Source organism: Ciona intestinalis, unplaced genomic scaffold (genome assembly GCF_000224145.3).
Source record: "Ciona intestinalis unplaced genomic scaffold, KH HT001193.1, whole genome shotgun sequence".
NCBI lineage: Eukaryota > Metazoa > Chordata > Ascidiacea > Phlebobranchia > Cionidae > Ciona > Ciona intestinalis.
This window is the reverse complement of record NW_004191514.1, coordinates 1,781-21,575: the sequence shown is the minus strand read 5'-3', so window position 1 is coordinate 21,575 and position 19,795 is coordinate 1,781. Positions and strand designations below refer to the sequence as shown.

At 36.1% G+C, this 19,795-nt stretch overlaps 2 protein-coding genes across 8 annotated transcripts in view; one reads left to right on the top strand and one right to left on the bottom strand.

Annotated features, from left to right (window-relative positions):
- The first annotated feature begins 1,128 nt into the window (after positions 1–1,128).
- zf(cchc)-26 (zinc finger (CCHC)-26) lies at positions 1,129–6,647 on the top strand. Of its 2 annotated transcripts, XM_018817241.2 has the most exons (2): positions 1,129–1,921; positions 1,976–6,647. In XM_018817241.2, the coding sequence occupies exons 1-2, from the start codon at positions 1,757–1,759 to the stop codon at positions 6,080–6,082; spliced, it is 4,272 nt and encodes a 1,423-aa protein (XP_018672786.1). In that variant the 5' UTR covers positions 1,129–1,756; the 3' UTR covers positions 6,083–6,647. The 2 variants fall into 2 exon arrangements, with proteins under 2 accessions (XP_018672786.1, XP_026696128.1); XM_026840327.1 differs by having other exon boundaries at positions 1,129–6,647.
- A 218-nt stretch (positions 6,648–6,865) lies between these two features.
- Positions 6,866–19,795, bottom strand: part of LOC100187250 (mucin-4-like) — a 14,666-nt gene continuing 1,736 nt past the window's right edge. Inside the window, exons 2-27 of one of the 6 annotated variants that reach the window (XM_026840329.1) lie at positions 19,164–19,343; positions 18,853–19,023; positions 18,381–18,560; positions 18,057–18,221; positions 17,271–17,450; positions 16,424–16,600; positions 15,874–15,993; positions 15,534–15,720; positions 15,160–15,281; positions 14,503–14,628; positions 14,120–14,341; positions 13,786–13,897; positions 13,263–13,352; positions 12,661–12,847; positions 12,019–12,180; positions 11,578–11,776; positions 11,124–11,321; positions 10,689–10,835; positions 10,255–10,386; positions 9,733–9,938; positions 9,510–9,585; positions 8,996–9,169; positions 8,669–8,788; positions 7,827–8,087; positions 7,436–7,612; positions 6,866–7,134 (exon numbers count right to left, since the gene is read on the bottom strand). In XM_026840329.1, the coding sequence (XP_026696130.1) occupies positions 6,932–7,134; positions 7,436–7,612; positions 7,827–8,087; positions 8,669–8,788; positions 8,996–9,169; positions 9,510–9,585; positions 9,733–9,938; positions 10,255–10,386; positions 10,689–10,835; positions 11,124–11,321; positions 11,578–11,776; positions 12,019–12,180; positions 12,661–12,847; positions 13,263–13,352; positions 13,786–13,897; positions 14,120–14,341; positions 14,503–14,628; positions 15,160–15,281; positions 15,534–15,720; positions 15,874–15,993; positions 16,424–16,600; positions 17,271–17,450; positions 18,057–18,221; positions 18,381–18,560; positions 18,853–19,023; positions 19,164–19,343 (4,274 nt within the window). In that variant the 3' untranslated portion in view covers positions 6,866–6,931. The remainder of the gene's footprint in view (positions 7,135–7,435; positions 7,613–7,826; positions 8,088–8,668; positions 8,789–8,995; positions 9,170–9,509; positions 9,586–9,732; positions 9,939–10,254; positions 10,387–10,688; positions 10,836–11,123; positions 11,322–11,577; positions 11,777–12,018; positions 12,181–12,660; positions 12,848–13,262; positions 13,353–13,785; positions 13,898–14,119; positions 14,342–14,502; positions 14,629–15,159; positions 15,282–15,533; positions 15,721–15,873; positions 15,994–16,423; positions 16,601–17,270; positions 17,451–18,056; positions 18,222–18,380; positions 18,561–18,852; positions 19,024–19,163; positions 19,344–19,795) is intronic. The other 5 variants (XM_026840330.1, XM_026840328.1, XM_026840331.1 and 2 more) reach the window with 5 other exon arrangements.

Sequence of the window (19,795 nt, the reverse complement as noted above, 5' to 3'; positions counted from 1 at the left end):
TTTTTATATTATTATTATATTTTGGTGCATTTAACCATAGGTAAAGTCACTAACTATATTTTTTTGTTCGGAACGAAATATTTTGTTCCGAATGGTTACAGTTCGGAACACGTTGTTTTGCACTTCCGGAACAAATTTTTTTGTTTTGAACTTTTTCTGGACACTTGAGGCGATAATGGTGTATGTGCGATTTGGCGAAAAATTAATAATTCGATAGTTTTAGTTTTCACTTTTTATTTTACTAACCCTTGTTACTACATTAAAGTAAATAAAACATTAAATTATTTGACAAAATAAAGTAACAGGTATATAAACCAAATAGATGAGTCAAAAAATACATTTTAATTCGGAACAAAAAATATCGCTTTCGGACCGATAAATATCGTTTTTGGATAACAAAATATTGTTTGCGGATTAAAACATTTTGTTTCTGAACAAAATTTATTGTGTATTAAACAAAACGTATTGTTTACAGAACAAAATAAATATTTTCGAAACATAGAAAACTGTTATATATTTTCTGGACCAATGTTCATAAGGAAAGTCATAGTATTATAAGTGTAAAATATAAGTTGGTCTCCTAAATGCGAAATGACATATTTGTGAATGTTGACAGCTAAAATTTAGTAAATATGAACTCGTCCGGGCTGTGAATCCGGGACATCTCGCACCCGAAGCGAGAATCCTACACCTAGACCAACGAGCCACGGCGTCAAACCCAGTTCATTCGTTTCCGTTTCGCATTAAACGATACTAATCAAAGACAAACATGCAGTTAAAATGCGATATAGGATATTTGCGAACGTTGACAGCTATAATTTGTTAAATGCGGCTCCGCCCTTACTAATCAGACTGTCGTTGCCATAAATTTCTTTTAACTTGCGTCTTGCTTCGTAGTAAGCTTCTTCGGATTGTAAAAGAAACAAACCATTTACCAGTTCTCTCGGCTCTCCCCGCAGATGCTGTTGTAACAAATTTAATCTTTGTGCAACGCACGACGACCTTGATTCCACCAATGCGTCGAAGGCCGTTTCCCACAGTGGAAATTTAATCGGTGTTCCATCAAACACGTCCACTTTGATATCTGGCAGTCGGTACGTCAGTCGTCCACTTTGATATCTGGCAGTCGGTACGTCAGACTGAGCGACATTGTCACAAATGCTTTGTATCAATCAAAGCGATATCCTGGGAATTGGTTCGTCTGGACCGCTAACGTGGTATCCTGCGGATTAATCACGCGTCTGCCTTTTGTTTTACTGTATAGCCTCTCGCCCTAATTCTTTTGTTTTATTGGAGCAACTTACGCCCCAGATAAACTGCGTACGGAAACGCCTATTGTATGCTTGATAACGAGCGGTCATGGAGTTTAACACTTCGTGCGCTAGCCATTGTATCTCGCATATAAATAGTCGTCCCATTTGGTTCAAAACTCAAAGTATTGCAAGTGATTGGAGTTTAGTAGTCATGATGCTATATGGCTTACAGTTTATTGTTATGTGTCGTACGTTTCTAGAAAGGTGTTTGTATTAATGTTAATCGATTCTATTTGAATAAGGTTGTGTGTGTTAAGAATAAACGTCGTGTACCAACTGATCAAGGTACTAGTGTGTTGTCTGTTAAGAGAACTTCCAAGTCAGAATCCCAAACTAAACCTCGTCGTATCGTGACCTTCCGATACACGTGACAACTGGGGGCTCGTCCGGGATTTATCTGATTATATAAGCGAAGTTAAGCAGCAACCCTGGTAGGATCGGCAATGGAGTCTATTGATCATTGGATGGAAACTGGTAATCGATTAGGATATACCGGCGATAATTTGCGTGACTTCGTGAAAGCACAACTTGAACGAGAAGAAAGAATAGCGGTTCGGGATGAGAAAAAGCGTGCAGATGAAATGGAAGCGAAGAAACGTGCGGATGAGATTACAGAAAAGAAACGTTTTGATGAAATGGAAGCGAAGAAACGTGCGGATAAGATTGCAGAAAAGAAACGTTCTGATGAAATAGAAGCGAAGAAACGTGCAGATGAAACCGAAGAAAGACATCAGGTTCGCCAACACGAATTGGAATTGAGAAAGCTGGAGCTGGAAGATGGACAACGACGTGATGAAACTACTAGCACGGCGTCGGTAGTAAGTGTCAATGGCACTAGCAAGTGGCCAGAGCTACCAAAATTTGTAAACAACATGGATGACATGGATGGCTACCTGCTTCGGTTTGAGAGGTATGCTGAGAATAGCGGCTGGGAGAAAACCCAATGGGCAACCTGGCTAAGCGCACTACTTACCGGAAAAGCATTGGGGGTATTCTCACGATTGTCAGCCGAGGAGGGAAGAGACTACGAAATATTGAAACGTGCGCTCCGAGAGCGGTATGGGTTGCGTGAGGATGGATACCGAAATAAGTTCAACAGTGAGAACCAGCAACAAGACGAGACGGTTTCTCAGTATTTTATTCGGTTTGAAAACTACTTGGACAATTGGGTAGAAATGGCTGGAGTAGAAAAGACGTACAAAGGACTCAAGGAGCTGTTTCTTCGAGAAAAATTCCACAGAGAAAGTTATCGCGACCTATCCTTGTATATGAGGCAGCATTCCACTACAAACATGACAGAGTTTGCGGAAATGGCCGACAAATTCCTAAGTCCCTTGAAGAAACTGATAAACGGATTTAGCTCAGAATCAAAGCGCACGCGAGCTATAGTATATTATGCCAACCACGAGAGAACAGGATCATGGGACGTAAACCGGCGTGCGTACCGATCGGGTCCTATTGGTCGCCAGTGTTTTAATTGTGGAATGTATGGACACGCTGCTAGGGAATGTACTGCAATGGTCACCAGAGGCACAACGCGTAACTCAACAGAACGGACACAAAACGCAATGGTGGTTCAAGTCCACAACCGCAATTTAAAGTCGGTACTCGGACGCGTTAATGGCAAAACCGTGGAAACATTGCGGGACACTGGATGTACAACGGTGCTTATTCGTAGATCATTAGTCTTGGATAAACAACTCACGGGAGAATATCAGAACCTTCAAGGCTTTGTAGGACGACCTAAAGCTGCTCCAGTGGCGATCGTCGAAATTGACACGCCGTATTATTCCGGAACTCTCGAAGTCGTCTGTGTTACCAATCTGAATGGAGATCTCATAATTGGAAATATCCCCGGGGCCAGGAATTGGGACTCTCCTGATCCTAACTGGCCCGCGACATCTGTAAAGTCCTGTGCAGTGGTCACAAGATCAAAGGCTCGTGAACGCCATCAATTAAAACTCCTAAAGATACACGGCTGTACAGGATTCGACGAAGCCATTAATAAGAAAACCTTCCAAATCGCCCAAGACTCGGATACATCGTTAGACAAATTTCGGGAAAAATCCAACGAAACCTCTGGGAACAATGGACATGTTAAGTTTGTAAAAAAAATGAACCTCCTCTACAGACAATTTTGGAATCCTAATGTAAACGACGGCAAGCCCATACTGCAGCTGTTAGTTCCGAGTAACCTTCGGAACAAGATAATAGGAATCGCTCATGACTCTATAATGGCAGGTCACATGGGAGTAAAAAAAACGCTAGATCGGATCCTTTCGAACTTCTACTGGCCAGGTATCAGAAGTGATGTGACACGTTTTTGCAGATCATGTGATGTCTGTCAGAAGACGATTAGCAAAGGCAAAGTTGCAAAGGCCCCGCTCCAGAAAATGCCTTTGATTGATGTACCATTTGAAAGGGTAGCAGTAGACTTGGTTGGCCCAATCCAACCACCAAGTGAGAAGGGACATCGTTATCTACTGACCATGGTTGATTACGCTACAAGGTATCCCGAAGCGGTTCCATTAAAAAACATTGCGACGGAAGACGTGGCAGAAGCATTAGTGGACATATTCAGCAGAGTAGGTGTACCAAGTGAGATCTTGTCGGATCAGGGAACCCAATTTATGTCCGGGTGCATGAAAGAAGTTGAAAGATTAGTGAAGGTTCGCCATCTCAGAACAACGCCTTACTCTCCACAATGCAACGGGCTAGTTGAGAGATTTAACGGCACCCTAAAGACGATGTTAAAGAGGTTATGTGCTGAACAACCGCAACAGTGGCATCGGTACATCAATCCGTTACTTTTTGCATACCGTGAAGTTCCTCAGGAATCAACGGGGTTTGCACCCTTCGAACTTCTTTACGGTCGAACGATTAGAGGGCCACTTCATATTTTAAAGGATATGCTAACCAACGAAACAACAGACAGAGAAACAATGTGCAGCTACCAGTACGTATTTGAATTACGTGAGAGGTTGGAGAAGACAATGCAAATAGCAAAAGCATCGAGTACAGATGCACAGAGCCGATACAAGAAAAACAATGACCGGAAAGCAAAGAAGCGTGAGCTTTCAGAGGGTGACCAAGTCCTAATTCTTCTGCCAACGGACAACAATAAACTATTAATGCAGTGGAAAGGACCGTACGAAGTGAAAGTAAAAGTCGGGACCAATGATTATCGGGTTGATGTGAAAGGTAAACTAAAAATTTATCATATTAACCTACTCAAGAAATACATTCAGCGGAACCGCGAAGAAAAGGCGGCCACCAGTGACATACAAGTTATCAGAGCATTATGCTGTGAAACGACGGACTCCGTAGATGAAGATAAGCTACTTGAATTGAATTTGGGTGTTCACCATGAAACAACAGATGATATAAAAACGGGCGACTCACTTACGGAACAACAAAGGCGGGACATAATGCTGATCGTTAAGGCATATTCAGGAGTGTTCTCCGAAAAACCTGGATCGATGGGGCTAGTAGAACATGTTATTAACCTGACGAGTGACAACCCAGTGAGGTCAAAACCATACATGGTGCCGTTTCATGTACGCAAGTCATTACGAGACGATCAAGAAATGTTGCAAGCGGGGATTATTCGACCATCAACTTCACCATACGCGTCGCCAGTCGTAATGGTTCGTAAAAAGGATGGTACGAATCGCATATGTATTGACTATCGCAAATTGAACAATCTAACAATATTTGACCCTGAACCAATGACCACGGCTAAAGAAGTCTTCAATACGCTTTCTAATGATCACTACTTTTCAACAATCGACCTGACCAAAGGCTACTGGCAAGTCAAAGTAGCTGAGGATGACATACAAAAAACGGCTTTCGTCACACCAGACGGGTGTTACGAATTCTGCAAAATGCCATTTGGAATGAAGAACTCCAGTGCGACATTCGTACGGGGAATGCGAAAGCTTCTTGAAGGCATGGAAAACGTCGAGCACTACATTGATGACGTCATTGTACACACGCGCACCTGGAACGACCATCTCGCAACTCTCGAAGAACTGTTTAAACGGCTAGCTCGCGCCAACGTTACCGCTCGCCCAACAAAATGTCGATTGGGAGCCGGCGATGTCGACTTCTTGGGACATCATGTGGGAAACAATGTCATCGGATTGCACGATGACAACGTCCGAAAGATTCGCGATGCACCCAGGCCAAAATCCAAAAGTGAAGTACGTTCATTTCTAGGCTTGACAGGATACTATCGCGACTACATCGCAAACTATGCTGCGGTGGCCGTACCTCTTACCGACCTTACAAAGAAAGGACATCCTGACATCGTGGAGTGGGGTGATGCACAGGACAGGGCCTTTAACAACCTCAAGTTAATGCTCTCAAAGAAGCCAATCCTGCATCTTCCCGACCCTTCTTTAGGATTCGTGCTGCGTACAGATGCCTCGCGGGATGGGATCGGCGCAGTTCTTATGCAAGTTCATGAAGGAAAGTACTTCCCGGTAAGCTACGCGAGTAAGAAGCTTTCAAGTGCTGAACGCCGATACTCAACCATCGAACGAGAATGCCTGGCGGTCGTGTGGGGCGTAAAGAAATTCATGATGTACTTATATGGCACGAAGTTTGTCATTCAAACTGATTATCAACCGTTATCATTCCTCCAAAAAACGAAATTTGACAATGACCGGATCATGCGCTGGGCAATGTATTTGCAGAACTTTGATATTCGATGCGAATATATAAAGGGCAGTGATAACGTGGGGGCTGACTATCTCAGCCGGATGTAATCCGCTATGCTTACTGTGTTTTCGTTTATACTCATCGCGTTTGTATTGTAAAGACATTTGTGTTATTTTCTTTACGTTTATTTTATTTTCTTAAAACAAAACAACTCTTAAAAAGGGGGTTGTGTCACAAATGCTTTGTATCAATCAAAGCGATATCCTGGGAATTGGTTCGTCTGGACCGCTAACGTGGTATCCTGCGGATTAATCACGCGTCTGCCTTATGTTTTACTGTATAGCCTCTCGCCCTAATTCTTTTGTTTTATCGGAGCAACTTACGCCCCAGATAAACTGCGTACGGAAACGCCTATTGTATGCTTGATAACGAGCGGTCATGGAGTTTACCACTTCGTGCGCTAGCCATTGTATCTCGCATATAAATAGTCGTCCCATTTGGTTCAAAACTCAAAGTATTGCAAGTGATTGGAGTTTAGTAGTCATGATGCTATATGGCTTACAGTTTATTGTTATGTGTCGTACGTTTCTTAGAAAGGTGTTTGTATTAATGTTAATGATTCTATTTGAATAAGGTTGTGTGTGTTAAGAATAAACGTCGTGTACCATCTGATCAAGGTACTAGTGTGTTGTCTGTTAAGAGAACTTCCAAGTCAGAATCCCAAACTAAACCACGTCGTATCGTGACCTTCCGATACACGTGACAATATGTTTAAAAAATAATCAGCACTTCTTAAACAGTTTCACTGATGTGTTATTACAAACAACACAACAAATCAAATAATCTTTATATTTTTAGTAGATACGGCTTCTATACCTTTAAATGACAACAGATTTATTTGAACAAAGAACATAAAATACAGGAGGTGGGGTATCATAACTTCCTAATATTTCCATTTATTTTCCACTTACACCATATTTGTCAGTTCCATTTACAATGCTTTCTTCCCAAAGGCAAGTTCCACGATTGTTGCAGTCACACACAAGCATTGGTACTTCTACAGTGACTTCCAGGAAGGTATCATTCACTGTTACTTGAAGGGCGATTGGACTGCTTACAAAATTGGCAGCAGAACCAACAAATGTTAGAAGCCCAGCAGCTGAAAGAAGTGTTTAGTTTTGCAAATCTTTTTTTCATTTTCATAAGGTTTTTACTTGGTAAAATATGTTAATTTATTGTTTTTAAGTTTATAGAAAAGTATTTAAGCTAGTTTACAGTGACAGGAGTTTGTAAAATTACTATTTAAACATATTTAGTCTTTTTATTTATTACTGAATATATAGGTATTTTATTTATACAAAAGGAGATATAAAATAACTAAAGGGATTTGTGGATTTCAATAGCCAGTGCAATTGGTAAAATACAGACATACAAGGGAACATTTTTAAACAGAGACTTACAATTGATAGTAACTCCCGGGATCTCATCACTGTTGACTGAGAAAGACAAATTATTATTGTCTGTGTCATTTGCCTTGAACTGCATTGTAGTTGAAGCACCAACTTCCATTCTTAATGTACCGTTTACCACAAACGGAGATTGCTCAGTGTCATAGGTAAGCGTTGGGGCGGTGTTCGCTGTAATGCAAGACGATCATTATATTAAATAAAAATTAAAAATGTAAGGGTAATGCTGCAACATTAAATTATTAAAGTAAAAATATCTTAAAAAATGTGTACTACCTAAATCTTAATAGATTGTAAACAACAAATTATTTGGAAGTGTAGTGTAGCTAAAAATGTTGAAAATTACTGTTTTACTCTTTATCAAAATAAATAGTTTTAAACTAACCTGCAAGTGCTTCTAAGCGTTCTGCTTCTTGTGCTATGTCTCCACTGGACACAGCAAGCTGCTGATTTCCAGTAAGGGCAAAATCATAAACACAGGCAAGATTCTTCATTCCACAAATGGTAATTATGTTGGACAATGTAGTACCATTAAGACTGTCGACTAAGTTTCGTAAAAATTCTGGAACTTTATTTGGTCGATTGTAATACGCAAATGATTTGTTTGCAGAGTACATAAAAAGAGTTTCTGCATATTGAACAAGCCCTGCAGAGTAAAGGTAATCATCAGAATCACTTATACTGCCAATGTGAACACCTATGTTTGCTTTGACAATACATTTAACGGGTATTGTTTTAAATCTTGGACAATACACTAAGTAGTGTATGTGACAATACACTTAGTAGTATCTGTTACAAAGCGGGAATTCCTTGGTTGTGAAAACTGATACATGACAAAATAAAATATTATCACCTACAAAAATATGTGGTAACTGATAATCGATCCCAAGGAATATAATGTCTGTTTGAGAATAAAACTGGCAAAGTACCAAACTTGGTGGGTCATTTCATGGGACTTTGTTTGTATTAATTTGTAAGCTCAGTAGTTGCAGCTGGTGTGGAAATAAATCAAATTTAGGTTTGCTTTGAACCCAGTATAACAATATAATTATAGACTCAAAGTCAAGAGTAACTTAATGGTGCCATAATTATCTTTGGAAAGCCTAAATTACAATACTAAATACATACAGATTACAGAATACTCAGAAAAGTTAAGTCTTGTATTAGATCTAATCTTAACACATAAATATAACGTTATTGGAATGTTATATCCATGTTTATACTTACATGACTGCCCAATAGGAAATATTTTCATCTGGTCAATGGTTCCATCCAAAAGTTGGCTGTGGTTCTTGATGCGCAGTGAAGTTACATTGACAGATGTACCATTTCTGTATTCAATTGGACCTGAAACCAAAAAAAGGATTTAAAACAAAAATGACTATTTTACCGTATAAATAAAAACTAATATTGGAAGAGTATCAATAAATGTGGCTGTTAAGTTGAACATAAACAAAACTCACAGTAAGAATCATTTAAAAACAATTAATTTAAACATATTTTTGTGTAATACCAAGAAAAAGGTTACACAATATTTTAACAAATATTTTTTACCCAATAATCCTCTCATTGAGCTTTCAAATTCAGGTGAAAATTTGTTTGCAAATCCCACAACGCCATTGGCAGTGAAAGCAGTAACAGTTACGTTTGGTGAAAAGACAACTTCGTAGTTTATATTACTAGTTTTGCGATACACTAAACCAGAAATAATTGCTGCATCTCCAATACCTAGAACGTACAGCTAAGTTAACCATCTAAAGTTTAACAAAAGGTTATGTACAATTGTAATGCATGATGAATATAATTTATAGGTAAAACAACATATGTAACTTGTAAGCTGGCAGGAGGTGCACCCCCGCGTTATAACGACTGTCGTTTTTTCGGCTACGCGAGATAAAGTAAGTCTAATAAAGTAAGTTACATTTATTCATTCAAAATACAGAATATTTGCTAAAGTTAACAACTTTTAATTTGCAGGTTTTGTGTCATATAAATTTCATGCAACAGTGTTCAAATAGTTTGTTATTAATTCTGTTATCCCATGTTATAAATTTAAAATAGTACTTACGTGAGGGAAACTGTGTGACAACTCCATTGATGCGGACAATCGTATCATTCCCTGCAGCATTGGCGGAAAATGTAACCTGAAAATCAAAAAATATAGCTACCAGTTTGTCTCCACAATATTTTGTGTTTGTATTTTTTTATTGTGACAGTCAATATAGTACAAACAACTTTATATAAATATCTTTAATCAAAACTTGTTTTTTTTTATCCAAAATTGAACTTACTGTATTTCCATTAGCCAAGTTACTTGCAGCAATAGCTGTGAAAAATGTGGCTTTGGTTTCAGTTCCGTTAACATTAAGTGCTGGTTCAGCTCTGCCTTGCATCATAAACTGTCCTGGTTGATCAACAAGGATGTATTCTCCATGTCCATTGAGTGTAAATTCAACTTGGTCCTTGTTGGTAAAATGAGGATCACCCCAACCCCAAACTGTAAAAATATGATATTTTTTTATTGTTTACAACAAATTACCGAAACATTAAATTTGATTTGTCTTGGCAGTCATCACCATCAGAAATCAGCAGAAAATAATAGGAAGTTAATGAGATTGTGCAAAAATTATAATTCTTTGGATAAGTTTTATTACAAAGATACCAATCAAAGTCTAATCAGCATCGCAGAAAGTGCCGAGAAAGACTATCAAATGTATTATTTTAAACCGCCAAAGTTTAAGAAATGTGGGATACATTCAAAACTTGCCTGAAAAAAAACATAAAATATAAACCGCCGCAAAATATAACATTACCTGTTCGACGAAATCTAAAACTCCTAGATGTGGCTCGTGGTCTAAAGCGAAAGAAACCTCCACACATGAAAGATATAGCAGAACGTGACACTTGACGTCCACAGCAATTGTTAAAGGAATCGATTTCTTCCTCTGTATAATTAAATTAGCGTTTAGAATATTTATTCTTCTCTCTAGACTTAAACTATTTACTCAATGCTGATGGATAAACATTAGGCTCTAAAAATGGTTCAAAGTAAAGCGAGTTTAAACTACTGTCTTTTTATAAGATCAAACAACCAATGGTCCACAAAGAGGTTAAACATTTTTATCTTAACTATCTTTAAATAAAAAAGATTTTCGCGTTTGTTTTAACCCCGGTGATGGGCTTAAAGTAAACATGAACACATACAAATAATATATTTAAAACTTTGTGAAAATAATATTAATCTAACCTCTGTATGTTGTAACAGCCTGCCTAGGTGGCATACTCGATCGTAGGATATTTCGGTAAATACGACTAACGAAGCTGAATCGACCTCTGGTATAGCAGCAGACTGGTGTATTTTGAGTTGCAAACGCGGATTGGAAGCAAGTTACGTCTAGACAAGCGTATGGCAGAGTTAGAAACATAAGGTATTATCGTTATTTAAGTTTTTTTTATAAATTTAGGTAATAAAGTTATATTGTAAAACAAAGTATCTTGCCTGATTGAAAGCAGCTTAACAACATTGACAAGCAAGGTTTTTAGCAAGGCATTTGCAATACTGCTGCATAACATTTAAACCAGTTATAATTTCGGTGTTTTAAAAAAAAAAATTTTTTTTATTTTATATGGAGCATCCTACACTTACTAATATTGCAGTCATATTATTTTTATTTCTACTTACCAGGTGTGGTTGGCAATCCCAGTGATCTATCACGACTTGTGATTTCTATCATATCAGATCGCAGAAACCTCATACTAGGTGCACATGGTCGAGTCTGTGGAATTACATCTGGTACTGTTTGGCGTTCCATCCATCTTAGACATTTGTGCTCGGAGCTGTTGGCGTAGGAATACTCATACAAGTACATGCCATTGATTCCTAATGAGTAAATATAAATTTTTAATTTTGAGAGTTGTAGTTTTATAAAAATATGCAACCCATAAAACCTGCTTTTTTATAGCAGCTCTACTATATATTTTAAAATCTATAGCCCAGACCAAGGGCTTGTGCATGAAGAATTTCAATTTTTTTATATAGGGCTTTATTAACATGTTAAACTAGGATTTTTGGCACTTAGTTTGATAGAAACAAAAAAATACGAATATAGGTTTATGTAAGTAAACAAAACTATTACCAATGTTGCTGCTTCTATCTGGAGTGTACACTCCCCTTCTGACATGTTCCAAGCCATTTTGATTTCCCAAGCCAGTCAAAACATTGTTGACTATACGAATTGTTGGGTCCTTCACCCATTTCATTTCACCAGGTTGGTAAATGAAGAATACAAACGACCTCTTTATGTCAGAAATTATCACGCACTGGAATGTACTTGTCTGTGAAAATAAAAGGAAAATAAACACAATGTAAACAAATTTAGCAGCAATATTTGTAAGTACACAATATAAAAATACAAAAAAGGGAATCAAATTCACAAACACATATAAAACACAAAATACATATATATAGCTATAGCATTAACCTACACAAAATTGGTCGAATATGAATTACACACAAATTAAAGTAGTTACAACATTGAATTAAGTTTGGTAATTTATCTTAATGAATAAATTCTTACCAATCGTGGGTATCTTGCAGCAGGAAACATAAGCATTTTATTCCATTGAACTACTATTAATGTTGTTGCAGTCATATTGTAATTATGCTTTTGTTTGACCATTGTTTTTAATGTTGAAAGACCAGGCATGGTGTCAGGTAGTCCATTCCTATCTTCACGCACCTAATAGAGTATTTTATTGTATATTTGGTAAAATTACTTCGGTAAAATTAAAGATTCTTCAGTGGCTTTGAGTTAATAACATAAAATCGTTCAATTTTTTACTGTTATAAAAACACATGTAATACACACATTGTGATATACACGTCAGTGTAGGCCTACTTTTGGTTTTGCGCTCGCCTTTGTTTTCTTTATTGGAAATATCAGTAAAAAGCATAATCTGTACACCAATTAGAAAACATGAATTAAATTACCCTTAAAATGACAACTAGTATATATTGGTGGATATAAATAAATTTGTAATGTTACTGAAAAAGGTAAAGCATAATTTTTCATATGCACATAAAATTAAGTAAATCGAGAATTATATATTTTTGATTTAGTAAATGTAAATTGAATAAACAAATGAAACCAATATTTTAGTTAAATATTTCTTAGTGATAAAAAGGGTAAAAGAAGTCGTATTATTGAACACTTGTGTACCATGTATCTGACATCCCTGCTATCAAAATAATCCCAGAATGGAGCCAGGAAACTAAATCGTTCCAAATTAACCGTTGGAGTGTTCAAAGCCAAAGAAGCCGCAAACCAAGATTTTGGGAAGGTTATCACCCCATTTTTGTTTATTGTGAAAGATCGGGTGTAGCCACCAGCAAGGGGAACAGGAAGCCTGGTTTTGGATAAAGTAACTTAAGTTAGTCTTTTTTACTTCGGTACGCAAATGAATATAATTTTCAGGCACAAAGTTTAAAAGACAATAATACTAACGAAGTTACAAAACACAAGGCATGAAAAACATGTACAATATCATAGATAGACACTACAACAACGGATAATCGAAATATGTGCTATTTTAACAAGATTTTAATACTTATTTTGTAGAATTCATGTTTTAAACTATTTAAAAGTTCATACAGCTTCATCTCACAGTAAACAATAATAGGTTAAAAATTAGCTAACACGAAAAGTATATAAGTATAATAAATGAAATGAAATTCTTGATATATTTCTACTCTTTTTGAAACTTGTGAAATTCAAACTTTACTATTTCCCCCCAAAATAAACATCTTTATTTTTTTGAATACCTTAAAGTGATTGACTGGTAATTCAATCTCAAGGTTCTATAATTGGTCATTGGAAATAGAATGATCTTGTTGCACTTTTTGCCGTTACCACTGTTGAAACATGTACAAAATTTATGAGTAACTGTAAATGTGAATATGTGCATGAATAACTGTAAATGCAAATAAATGTATAAACAACTTTAAATGTGAATAAATGTATAAACAATTGTAAATGTAAATGAATTTATAAATAATTTTAAATGCAAATGAATGTATGAAAAATTGTAAATGTAAATAAACCCATGAATAATTGTAACTTAAATACATTCATTATAATATGAGCGTTTTATTTCGTACACCTGTACCATACAAGTTACAATGTATGTAACTTTGTTTTTTAAAATGTGAAGTTTATAAGTTGATAGAAATTATTGGCTGTGAGTTAACAAAACGTGTTTTTGAATTTAATTGTCTGTTTTAAATCTATGGCTATAAAATAATTCTCCTGTGAACAATAATAGAAAAATATAATAATGTAACTTACACGTAGCCAGATCTGCAGGTGCATCTATAAGATCCTGGCGTATCTTGGCAGGTAGCATTCGAGCCACATGGATTTGTTGGGCATTCATTGATGTTCATATCGCAAGTTGTGCCTGTAAAATGGTAAAGTCAAAAGTTTAAACACTCATACTGAAACACATTTTATAATTTAAACATTGCCAACTCATCCCTAACTACAGGATAAAGGGACCAATTGACCCCCAAAGATTTACACCCAACAATGTTGGCAGCATCAAGGGTTAAACACGGTTGTACCTTTCGGCTAAGAACCTAGCACTCTACCTCACAAAACAAAACTCTACAAAAACTTTTACCTGTCCACCCACGAGAACAATTGCATGAAAACGATCCAAGGGCTTCTACACAGATCCCATTGCGGCCACATTTAGGTGGAGACATTTGACACTCTAACACGTCAGCATCACACTTGCCAGTAGTTCCTCGTCTGTAGCCAGTGTTACACACGCATCTATGGCCAGTAGCAGTAACCTGGCACTCACCATTTCCACAGTCAACCCCAGAGCAGAAGTTTGAAGCTAGAAGGAGATAATGTTAAATATCAATACATACCAAAACAAATACCAAAATAGAAAATCCAGAGGCATATTGTTGAAGTTCTAAAACACTAATTAAAGGTTGCATATAAGTTAATGCTATATGAAAATAACCATATGTTAGCACTAATGCATTTTGTTACCTGAGCACGATGTTACTCCATCTCCAAAGGTACCCGATGGACATTGGCATTCAAAACTTCCAATTGTGTTGATGCATGTTGCTTCTGTTCGACAATTATCTGTTTTCATTCTGCACTCATTTGCATCTGTGTATAAAGGGTAGGGATTACGGATGTAAGTAAAAGTCTGCACTCATCTTTATGGGAAAATGATTTAATAGGTTCGAAATATTGGAAAACTGTTTACTGGAGGGCTTTTTAACAATTAAAAAGCTAAATTTAACTATCTGCCCAAAAAACACTGACTGTAAGCTAAAGTTAACTTCTTGTGGTATGTTAAAATATAGTAATAGTGACCTAACTACATTTTATACACTGTACAAAATGTATGACCACATTTTATAAACTTTAAATGAATTAAAACCACTTATTATTAAACATATGTTTAATGAATACTTCTGGAATAATTATTTATCATAAATAAATGTCCCTTCTTTATAAGTTAAAGCATTACAGACTAGGGCCTTGTCCATAGACATATATACCAACAACCACGACAGCAACAAGTCTTGAATTAGCTACCTTTTGGTTTTTAAGGATCAGTAATTTGTGTGCCATGGTATGGGTATGCATGTTATGTACCAGTAAGAAAATGTTTTTATTTTTATTTGTACAGACCTGGCTCTGGAGAACCAAGTGAGGTCATGGGGAAGTTTCCAGAAGTTATTGCCTGTTCAATCTGGTCTGAAATTACTTTTTTTGAAATTACTTCGCCAGGGCGTTGAGGGACAACCAAAGAACTAAAAACAAAATTATGTTTGAGAATTAAACATTTTTGCACACATAGACCATGTCCTAAAGGTCTTTCCTTAATGAAAACATGGTAAACTATTTCTAGTTATTAAGGAATTTAAGTATAATATTACAAACAATTAGGACGATCTTTATCTTTGAAAGCCTTAAAAAAAATGCCTGTGAGGAGGACTTGTGTTGCTCAAGCCACCAAAATAAATTAAAATATCCAATAAACAAATCTATAAAACTCTTCTTACTTAAACACAACCGATCCTTGCAAAATGGACTTGATTATGATATCCACATTAGTTCCAGAAGCTGAAAAGATAAGACGGAGTGCTGTCTTAAACTCCCTGATCAATTTTTTGGTAGCAGGTGAACTCAAATTACGGTATGTTGCCAGAAATGGTGCATCAAATTTAACTGAGGCGGGAACAGCATCACCTTAAATGGAAAAACAATTTAAAATGTGTATAATTTCCGCTCGCCTTTAATTTTTCTCAGTGGCTTATATTTGGAAAATGAGGCAAACTTTAAGATTAGAGTAAGTGTTGAAGTATATCACAAATATCGTCTCATTTTATATTTTTCCCTTACTTAGTGGGACTTGACAGTTCGTTCCAACCCATGTGCCAGTACATCTGCAGGTGTATGCCATATCTACCATAGAGCATGCACCACCATTTAAGCATGGGTTATCAGCGCAAGTAGTTGCTCCTGGATTATAAAAGTTTTTAGCAATGTTTATTTGAAACCTGCTGTAGGCATAAAACTACTTTAAAATATAAAAGTATATTTTATCATGTTTTCTAGATGTGTTATTATGTGTTGATTTCTTTATTTTTGTACTAGATTGTATCTTTACGAATATATGCAAGAGATATAGAAGTCAAAAAATTAACAAAAAAGTTATTGGTATTCAGAAAATTTTATGTATTTTCTGAAATCTTGATTCTTTAGGTTTTTTATAGAGTTCCTTTTGCAAGTAACAGAATGTTATTTTACAGTAAATGATTTTAAATATTCTTATATAGTCTTAAAAACAGATGGTATTTTTTGACAGTTGTTTTGTTGCCATGTGGTGTCTTTTCGTCCTTTTTTATCTGTGCTACCGCAACCCAAGAGACAAATAAAACTTGTTGTTAACCTGGTCGGCAAGTTGGAGGTGGTGCTGACCATACACCATTTGGAAGACATCTAGTTGTTGAAGCACCAGCTAAAGTGAATCCCGCGTTGCAGGAGTAAAGCACCACTGCTCCTTTTTTGTTTACACTAAGGTTTGGGAAGCTCGTACCATCACTAAATGTTGGCGGAGCAGAACAAACTAAAAAAATTATATACAAACAAAGAAGTTTTATAGGAGAAGAATCGTCATAGAAAATATTCAAGAAAAACATTTGATAAGAGTAACATTTTACAAAATTTTCAAAAAAAGAAAATCATATAAATAAAGAAAATTTTTAAAAAGCCATATAGAAATCCTAAAAACAAAAGACTAATTTTGAATACCTTTTAATTATAATGTTTTAAAAATCTTTAAAAATGAAGAGAGACTTAATATTACATAGTTTATACATACAGCACGAAAAAAGTGTTTGGTTTAATGTAATTTACTACATTACTACTATAAAAAGTCCTGTGAATCTCGCCCTGACCTGGTGCTCATAGAGAATGATTCTTGTGTAAAGAAATGCAGTTAGGGTCTTGGCTACAAAAACGCAACAGACAAAAATTAAGTCCAACCAATTATTTAATAAAAGATATATTTCACCTAAATGACACTGCAGTGTCTTATAAAAATAGAATCTTATTTGAATAAAAGACTGACAATAGACTTGATTAATGTCTGTTAGTTTCGTAGAACCAGATCCAAACTATGTACGACTGATGATGTATTAAGAAAAGGTAGTTCTACAAACGTTTGTAAATACAGTACTAGTTAGAATGGAACAATTCAATGGCATTCAACCCTAATGTAGTATATTTCAACTCACAGTTTCTGCACTCAGGAGGTTGTGAGCTCCAATGCCCATTTGCACAGACAGCAACACTGTTACCAACTAAAGTAAACCCACTATTACAAGTAAATGTAACCCTTGCAAATGCGTCATATGAAGCTGAGGCAGGTACGAGTGCTCCATTTGTAATATTTGGAGCAGGGCAGCCGAAGGGAACTAAGAGAGAGTGTTGAAAGGAGTTGTTTAATAGTATGATAAATAAGAAAAATATATCAGGGAAATATTCTGTTTTAACAATAACATAACTAGGGATGCACATTACAGAATTTCGAATCCATGAGATTTGAATCCTTTTGTATTCGAATCTAATTACGGGATTCGGTATTCTGTTTAATGACGTCTTCACACGTCACCTCATATACTGTATTAACAAATTTTGAAACTTATTAATTTTGAAAAAAAAAAATTTTGTGTTTGTGGGACTTTCGAGAGTAAACGTTTCGTAACGACTTTTCATAGCCTGCTATACGTTTCATGACGCAAAAACTACCCAATGGTACAATTTTTGATCATTTTACAGCTTATGATCCAACAAGGCTGCTATGAAAGAGTCAATAAACTGACTTTTGTGGGTAAAATTCATTTTTCCTATAAATATAAAAGATTCGAAATTCTAGATTCGGAATTCTAGATTCGAAATAAAGTATTCTAGGATATCCTAGAATACCTAATTATTCTGTAATGTGCATCCCTAAACATAACCAACTAATGTCATATTCTTAAAGAAAGGCATACGTCATTAAAAACATAGATGTATATTACCTTGACAATTGGTTATAGTTTTCCATTTGCCATCTGTTGGACAAGTCATGATTGCACTACCGTTTCTGAAAAAACCTTTGTTGCAATCGACTCTGGCTGTAGTACCAGCAGCATATGGACCAGCAGGGGTTATTGAACCGTTTGGAATGGTGAGAGCAGGGCATCCTGAAATATAAACATTATACAACTAACTAATATTAGAAATAGTTACCTTTAGTGCAGGCAGAGGTAAACAAACTACTGATTCTTAAACGTAAACAACAAGAATTAATATAAATCAGGAAAACTGAATAATTTCATATTAAACATTGTTTGATAACTCACCCCTTCTGCATTCAGGAGGTTGTGCGCTCCATTGCCCATTTGCACAGACAGCAACACTGTTACCAACTAAAGTAAACCCACTATTACAAGTAAATGTAACTCTTGCAAATGCGTCATATGAAGCTAAGGCAGGTACAAGTGCTCCATTTGTAATATTTGGAGCAGGACAGCCGAAGGGAACTAGAGTGTTGAATAAAGTTGTTTAATAATGTGATGAATATAATATGTAGCACAGTAGCACACAAAACATGTTGTTATAACAATAACATGGCGCCAGGGCATAGTGGTTAGAGTGCCTGCCTGTAACCCAGAGGTAATGGGTTCAAGGCTTGACGCTGCTACCATTATGAGCGTATGTGTCCTTGGGCAAGACACTTAACGGCAATTGCTCCAACCCAGTGGTTACTAATGGGTTGTCCAAATTATCAGCCATACATAAAAAAATGAAAAAGTCCATACATATATATATTACCTTGACAATTGGTTATAGTTTTCCATTTGCCATCTGTTGGACAAGTCATGATTGCACTACCGTTTCTGACAAAACCTCTGTTGCAATCGACTCTGGCTGTAGTACCAGCAGCATATGGACCAGCAGGGGTTATTGAACCATTTGGAATGGTGAGAGCAGGGCATTCTAAAACTAATATTAGAAATAGTCATCTTTAGTGCAGGCAGAGGTAGACACCAGACAACCTGCTGATTCTCAAACGTAAACAACAAGAATTAATATAAATCAGGAAAACTGAATGATTTCACATTAAACATTGTTTGACAACTCACCGCCTCTGCACTCTGGAGGTTGTGCGCTCCATTGCCCATTTGCACAGACAGCAACACTGTTACCAACTAAAGTAAACCCACTATTACAAGTAAATGTAACCCTTGCAAATGCGTCATATGAAGCTAAGGCAGGTACAAGTGCTCCATTTGTAATACTTGGAGCAGGGCAGCCGAAGGGAACTAAAAGAGTGTTAAAAGAAGTTGTTTAATAGTATGATAAATAAAAAAATATATCAGGGAAAACATGCTGTTATCCAACTAATGTCACGTTATAGGGGCATACCAACAAAAAATCAAAATTTGTGTATTGATAGATATGCTCCTATGTAATCTAAAGGTAGCATCAAAGTTTCAAAATACGAAACAGCTTATTCGACCCATGAGTAAAAAAACATTGGCCGTGACACAATCAATGCATAAGATTTTTCTTAAAAAATTATTTCACTCAAATTTGATCACAATCAAACTTTATTTCTGATTTGGCATAATGAAAGCTTCTTCTTCAAGAGTATAAAAAAATGTAAAACATAAACAGTATTATGTTTTCTGACTAAGCACTTTTTTTATTAATTAATTTTAAACACTTTTTTTATATTAAAAATTCATTATACCTTAGTGTTACATGCTGTACT